At 42.5% G+C, this 7,460-nt stretch overlaps 1 protein-coding gene across 3 annotated transcripts; it reads right to left on the bottom strand.

The window, feature by feature from the left end:
- Positions 1–2,618: 2,618 nt before the first annotated feature.
- Positions 2,619–4,144, bottom strand: LOC128692245 (cerebellin-2-like). 3 transcript variants are annotated; one of them, XM_053781320.2, is made up of 5 exons: positions 3,998–4,144; positions 3,552–3,754; positions 3,376–3,445; positions 3,055–3,173; positions 2,619–2,864 (listed from the first exon to the last, which is right to left on the bottom strand). In XM_053781320.2, exons 2-5 carry the CDS (start codon positions 3,752–3,754, stop codon positions 2,663–2,665), a joined length of 594 nt encoding a protein of 197 aa, XP_053637295.2. In that variant the 5' UTR covers positions 3,998–4,144; the 3' UTR covers positions 2,619–2,662. The 3 variants fall into 3 exon arrangements, with proteins under 3 accessions (XP_053637295.2, XP_053637296.2, XP_069952340.1); XM_053781321.2 differs by having other exon boundaries at positions 3,915–4,011; XM_070096239.1 differs by lacking the exon at positions 2,619–2,864 and adding an exon at positions 2,888–2,918.
- Between the last annotated feature and the right edge of the window lie 3,316 nt (positions 4,145–7,460).

The following is a 7,460-nucleotide window of genomic DNA, read 5'->3' as shown; positions in this document are numbered from 1 at the left end:
CTCTCGCCCAAACTTATAATTGTGTTCTTGTATGAAACATACGTCCACAGCATATCTGCGCAAGAACCACTCCATCCACACACACTTAAACTCTGCCCGCAGACCATTTACATTGATGGTAACACTTGAATTCACAAAAGGAGGTTTTCCTCTATGCTTGTGGGTCTTTCCCGTTCCTACATGTACATTACACTGACCTTCTTTGACCTTTGTCTTCCCAAGGCCCCCCTCACCCCCCCATGCCCTACCCACATGCTGGGCGCTTGCCCCAACCCCGTCTGCAGGAGGTGCCTCAGCCACTTTCGACCATAATTTTTTCCCTGGACGCTGTCCCGGTGTCAGGACCTCGTCCATATCCGACACTCCTGCCGTCCGTTTGCGGGAACCAACTTCCACACACATCTCACCAGACGAAGCCTCCTGGTGAACTTCCACCACCACCTCATGCATCCGTGTCATTGTAGGCACGTCCAGGTCTCCCATCTTTGGCGAATCATCCTTCACCACTTCTTGACTCTCCTGTGAAACGTCTGGGCTATGCTCTGCCCCATCCAGATCGTTTAGCACGTTCTCCAGCAAACTTTCCTGTGACAACCCCACAGGCTCCGTAGGCCCCACAGGTGGCGTGGGCACGTTTGTAGTGTCCACCGACAGGGTGGCGCACGCCATAGACCGCATCTCCTCTTGTTGTACTTCCTCACTCCAAAGCTTAGGTCCTTGTTCAGGCGAGGGACCAGTCTCCAGATCAAAGGCCTCGGTTCTTAGGACCACAGGAGAAGGTTCCCGGATACGTACAACCAGGCGTCTGGAGCACTGAGCAGCCATATGGTCATACGAGTTGCATAACCTGCATGTCTTTCGTTGGCCCGCATAGTGAACACAAACTTGGGTCCTATAGTGCTCTAGATAAACGTAAGATGGAATCGGCTGTTTTAATGTCATCTTTAGGGTGCAGGAGCCTTCCGGGAGCCCCTCGTATGGGCCCTCCCTCCATACTCCCTTGGTCGCTGCATGTACCGTGCCGTATTTACCAAAAACTTTCCGAATAACATACTCCTCCGCCTCGAAAGGCACGTTCCTTACTTTGACCCAGGTGACGTATGTGGAGACGTCATGCAGACATACCTCTACGGCTGAATTCACCGCCATTTTCCTCTCTTGAAAAGCTTCCACAATCTTGGAGTAAAAGCCGGCATTTGCGAATTTTACAAAAAACCTCGACATCCCATTGAGAGCCACACCATATAATTCCTCAGTGGGGATGCCATAGACGTCGCGAATGATGGTAGGCAACAAGACATGCATCGTTGCACCACTGAGAGAGCCACAAATAAATTCCACACAGACCGTGTTTACTCTTCTACCTTGACGATCCGCCATCTTGCGTACTGTAGTACACGGTTCGCCACCAGGTGTAAGCAAGAGCAGGCTCAGAAAGCGTCCTCTCAGCCCGCAGGGTGAGAGACGAATGATAAGATACTGACTCCAATCAGAAGCATTACTTTTGTTTTTAATTAGAAAATTAATCACTTCAATAAAATTCTTAAACTGAGACTTTTACCAATTAACAGCAGTGGCAGCCGTGTGTTCAGGACAACGTATCAAAGTTGAAAGCTTTAAACTTATCAGACGAGTCATTCAAGTTATTATTGATTCAAACAGTTTAAAGTAATCTTTACTAAACCAAATTAAAACTTTCTGGGTACTATCCTGGCCCTAAGAGATACTAGTGGTGAAGCGAGATTTACTGAAAGTGATTTAACGGGAATGAAAATGAATTATTTTCCATATAAAACAAATCCTACTCTTGAATTTGACATTGACGACCATTTTGGAAGTTCGATCTATTTCAGTATAATAAAAATGGGTTCAATAGCTTTAGTCATTGGCGACACTCAACAAGAATTAAAAGATGTGAATTCCAACAAGACTGAAACATATTTATTAAAAAAAAAAATGCAACTATTTATAAGATGCTTATTGTATCCAAAGGACATCAATTTCCATTGCCCCTCAGAGCGGTACTTCCCACAGAATAAGAAATCCAGACACCAACAAGAACAAAGACTGCAGAAGGAAAACACCATCCAGAGTGGAAACAGATTGGGTTGGGGGGGAAGAAAATATGATTGCTATAAAAAAGGAGACTGACACTAACATTATGGGTTTGTAGGGTAGAGGATAAATACAAATCTCGTGATCTTGATAGGAGGGGGGGAGAACGACAATGTTCAAAAAATAATGATTGTCGATAATATCGCTAATGGATAGTCATACCTGACATCATCGCTTAGCCTAGAGATGTACCATCAAGGAACTTAAGGAACCAAATTATAATAATTATATTCATGGCGGAGCGCTAAACCTGTAGGATTATACATCGCATATGGGGGGGATGGAAGGCAATCAGGCTCAGTTCAGAGAAATGGAACAGATCCAATTCCCTAGATCAAGAGCCCCTCACCAGCGTCAAGGAACTACCCCTTGAGAGGTAAGGGACCAAAGAGTCGGACAGTGGAGAACTTTCCCATTTTAGGGCTTAGCCCTAGTAATTGGTTATGCCAAATTTTCGTACAAATACTTAACTCAACCCCCAAAGTTCGAAAAATACACTTCAGTTTAAGTATTGTCTCATTTATAGTTTATCACAGAAATACACAGTTTACAAGGGAAACATAAGGAAGCCAGCAAATGTGTTGTAGGTTTCATTGCCAGGGTGTTCATCAATGCTGCCTTGCTGCAGCATCAGCCAGATCTTGTCTAGTCGACGCAGCTCCAGGAAGGCAGAGTTAGATGCAGTTTCGAAGGTCTTCTCTGTGCCGTAAGCAGTTACTTGATACACCCCATTTTTCATCAGAGTCATTCTGCGTGGAATTACTAATATAGAAGAACTAAAACCCACGAATTTAATATGTCATCTGAGAAAGTAATAATACAGGAAACTATAAATTCATTTGTTGTAGCAAGTGTTATGAACTAACAAAAAATGAAATCGCCTCATCTGTGAATGATCTTTGAAAACAGTCTTTAGTTAGTGCACTTTGATAGACTCACGTGAAGTCGCTGTGCCTAGCGCCTAGTACATGAAATATGAAGTAGTAGCCACCGTTGTAGGGAGCCACGAACTCACTGGTGATGGGGTCCCAGCATCCACCGATGTTAGTCAAAACGTCCTGTACGAGAGTGAAAATGCCTAGTAAATTGTTATTACAGTTACGAAAATTACTTATACGCTTAACACTTACTTAGTTGAACTAAATAACCGATAGTTTGTATATAGCCTTTTTGGATAATACATATGGAGCAGTTGAAAGATTATTTTACTTGATGAGCAGTAAACGCAGAAAGAAATGGGCAATAAAAAATAAATCTTACCCTGAAATGAACGCGAGTGACGGCGTGGAAGGTGTTAGTAACTTTCTGCACACTAAAGGCCACTTCCCGGCTGAAAATTTAATTGAGTAAACGTTAGTTTTCGTTCCCATTTTCCTCAATTAAAAAGTAACTGTCTTAATTTGATGGTGAAAACAGTTTCATATTGAGAGACTTACCTCAAGAGATCAGCTGCAGGCGTAGGATGATGTGACGTAAACACTGAACCAGCGGTCATGGTCGCTTCATTGTCACCAAGTTCAGGAATATGGGTTTCAAGAACAGGTCTACCACGTTTAGGAACTGTTACCGCTACTGAGTAAACCTGGTATACGTTATTCAGTGCAGCAGCAATTAATACCAACGTCAAACGAATATTCATCTGTGAAGATTTAAAGGTTTATTTTAAGTGGCGAATTCAACACTTAACAGTGGAAATTAAATTTAACAAAATGAAAATAATTCAGATTAAAATGAACAAACTCTTAAGCGCATTTGTAACAGGGCTTGTCCAGCTTAACTAAAAACTTCTTTAAACTTACATAGATATTCAACTAAATTTCATATAATAAAGGCAAAAATATTATATAAAGCACACTAATCAAAAGTATTTAAATCCCGTCACCTTTAGATTTCGAAGATCAGCTAACTTCCTCTTATGCGAACACGAAATCCACTAACAAAACACTGAACTATAACTATTTGTAATCTCCTAACAGGTATTCAAGACAGGGCATTCCACAAGGTAAACATTGTCCTACAACGAGACATCTGTTGAGCAGATCAGTTATTATCAGTGACAGAGAATGGTACGGTTCCCTGGATCATATGCAAGCATACACAATAGCACATCGTCTATTTTGCGTGGAAATATCTGTAATATTTGCATTTATAAAACTTGTCATATCTTTAGCCTAGGTAATTTTAAACAACTTTTCAATTATTATTTACTTTCTGATAAACTATTCGATTGATGAAGACGATAATCAATATTTAATCATCTGTCCTTCACTAATAGCTGTAAAGTACCCAGTTCAAAATGCGTTTTCTTTCAACATGTAAGTGTCTAACAGTGGGTGTCTAATAGGTGAGAATACAGTATGTGGGTGTCTAACAAATGGGACTCCCACAGTTGGGAGTCTAAAAGGGGTGACCAGAAGGTTGCCAATCAGGCAAGTGTCCTCTAGATTGATTTTCAGCAGCATGTGTGTTTGTCTCCAGGCTTGTTCGAAGGTGTGTGTGTGTGTGTGTGTGTGTGTGTGTGTGTGTGTGTGTGTGTGTGTGTGCATGTGTGCTCAGGTGTGTCTATAGGCTGTTGTATCCTTGACGTGGGTGTGTGTCTAGGTGTGACCACAGGAGCTATTTTTTCCCCAGGCATGTCTCTAGGTGCCTGTCTCCAGACGAGTGCTACTACAAGTGTTTCCCCACTTGTGTCTCAAGATGAATGTATCTAGGTGAGCGTGACCCTAGGTTTATGGTTTTTCAGGTGGGTGTGTTTCCTCAGGTGAGTCTCGAGGTGGTTGCTTTTCGGGTAGGTGTCTGTTGTGGATATATCTCCATGTAGAGCATCTCCTAGTATGTTCCTGGTAGTTGTGTCTCCAGGTGGGTGTGTCCATTGTGAATGTATCTCCAAGTTGGGGCATTGCCTGGTGGGTGTGTCGCCAGGTGGGTGCATAACCAGATGGGTGTCTTTTCATTTGGGTGTCCCCAGGTGAGTGTGTGTCCATGTGAGTGTCCCAGGTGGGTGCGTCTCCAGGCAAGTGGTTGTAAATAGGTCGTCAAGTCTTCTGCTACTCTCGAAGTAGAGGGAAAACTTCAGCCAAGTAAATGATCGAACTCTACGGTTGTCACCAGCACTATGGACTAACTCAGACATTATCATTCTTCCTATTAATAATACAATTAAATTTGCATGAAAGTGCTTTTCGCCATATGGATCATACAGAGCCCGAGAGACGGAGAAAATCGGGTTTGAATTAAACCCTACACCAACACGCAATTTCCACCAGTGTTCTTGCAGCAGTATCCTTACCATCCCCCACATTCTTACATTCTGTCCTGTATAGGACCTTCCTACCCACTCTTTCGTATCTGTGAACGGAAACGTCATCGGCTCACAGCAACACGATCCTCCACGAAGATTACCCAAACATCGTCACTTATTATTCTCTCTTTCAGAGCGACAGACTTGATTAAGGAAATGTATTTTATGTAACTCGTAACCGTACATATTCGTATTTATGTTGGCAACATCCTTCCCTGTCCTACCTAATGACTAGCGGTTCCTTTCAGCTACCTCACACCATACTTGCCAACGTGCCATTCTGCCTCCTCTTCCACTCAAGGAACTCTTCCGTGCTGTTACTTATAACGCATTTCGAGAATATTATTTCCTGATAATGAAGGCACAAAACTAGCTTACATCATACAGTTTAATTTGACACCTACAGTATTAATGCTCAACGCTTTACCCTTCTTTGATATATTTGTTTCTTAAAAGTCAATTAGATATATGTTCATTTCCTCCTTGTCTCTTTCTAGCTGTCCGGTGACCATGTATCAGAAGAACTAAAAGGGAGGTCATGGCCTAATGACAAGTATATATCGATGGTCATTAAACCCAAGAAAGGGAGGAAACAAAATACATTTCATTCTTTCTACATTGTTTCCATCACTAAATATCTTTTGCTCCTATTAATTGTATTGCCAAAACGATGACAACAACAGATTTTGATACTATCTCCATTTTAAGGGGGTTGCGAAACTTGCGTTGACACGGAGACAGGCTAAGCAACTTCCTCGCGGCAATGTAGGAGGATGGTTAGTCCTGGTTAGTTTAACCTTAGTAGACCTAACCATGTAGATCCGCTAACTTTACCACAAAGTGTAATGATTTCTTGCACAAAGAGAGCAGTGGCTCCGGCTCCCGGGGCCCAAGAAACCCACTCGAGCTCCAAGACAGACTTAGCAAGGATATCGGTCTAATCATTGCCGAAGATGTTCCGATGACCAGCTACTTGGATCAAGGTGAGGAACATAACATATGAGTTTAACTTATTATTAATATTGTTCATTAACTCGTGTAAGTCAGTGATAAAAGCCTGTATAACTGTCAGCGTAGACATGGAGTCAGAAAATTAATAAAGCCGGCCTGTTTTTTTTAAGAACTGCAACACCTGTGGTTGTTTGTGGCAAACAGTTCGACAGTGTAGACCAATATTTGGTTCAACTAACTATTTATGGGGGAACATTCACTCGACCATGCACTAGCACCCAAACATGCACTCGTCTTGGAGTCAGTGCAAAATTGAAGGTGACTGAGGCAGCGGTTGAAGATTTCTTCATAGAATTGATGAACTTCCTCATCAGGCGGAAATGGCATTTTTTTTTTGTTAGATGATATGATGTGACAACTTTAATCTTAGGCGGCTGTCAAGGCGCTATCATTTCTATCACCAACTTATTTACCTCAGTCTGTAAGACGTCCGACACTTGACAGAGAGGCCTGAGTCTGACGACCAGGGCCTGTAGCAACTGTGGATTAATTGACGATGATGATGATGGATGATGACAATCTGGCCGTCATGATGCTGCAGAGGAATGTTAGGTAGTCTCGATCTAAGCGAAGGAAAGGCGCGATTGTTCCACTGCTCGTCTCTCAATCCGGAGCACTGCAATGCTCTATGACACACACACATAACACACTACACAAACTGCACATATGAGAAAGAATCTTATGTAGACATTTCGGTCCGACTTGTACCTTTAACTATCGACATAATGTGTAACCCACCCAGCTACTGCTCCATATAGGTATCGTAATATTAAAGGTATCCTTGGCGGTGTGTTGCAGTCACAGACTGCAACATGAGTGATACAACATCAGTAGTAAGGAAGTAGGCATGGAGGTTCAGTTAGGTATGGGTGCGCATGTACGAATATCCTAGGATAACCCATAAAAGAGGAAGAGGGACCTATTGAGGTCCTAACCCGTCTAGGTACAGAGGACCAAGATACATATAGGTGAATGCAACACGGTGATTGCAATTGGTTCATTAGTTTACTGAATTAGGCTGTTAGTAATATAA

This window comes from Cherax quadricarinatus, chromosome 53, assembly GCF_038502225.1.
Source record: "Cherax quadricarinatus isolate ZL_2023a chromosome 53, ASM3850222v1, whole genome shotgun sequence".
NCBI lineage: Eukaryota > Metazoa > Arthropoda > Malacostraca > Decapoda > Parastacidae > Cherax > Cherax quadricarinatus.
Note: the sequence above shows the minus strand (reverse complement) of the source record. Positions and strands in the feature narration are given on the sequence as shown.

What these genes read in the sequence shown, in the direction of transcription:
- LOC128692245 (XM_053781320.2), bottom strand. Translation starts at nt 3,754, where the DNA reads ATGAATATTCGTTTGACGTTGGTATTAATTGCTGCTGCACTGAATAAC. An exon ending in CCTGCAGCTGATCTCTTGAG is followed by an intron (nt 3,446 to 3,551) that starts GTAAGTCTCTCA and finishes TTAAATTTTCAG; the next exon opens with CCGGGAAGTGGCCTTTAGTG. An exon ending in GCTAGGCACAGCGACTTCAC is followed by an intron (nt 2,865 to 3,054) that starts GTGAGTCTATCA and finishes AATTCCACGCAG; the next exon opens with AATGACTCTGATGAAAAATG.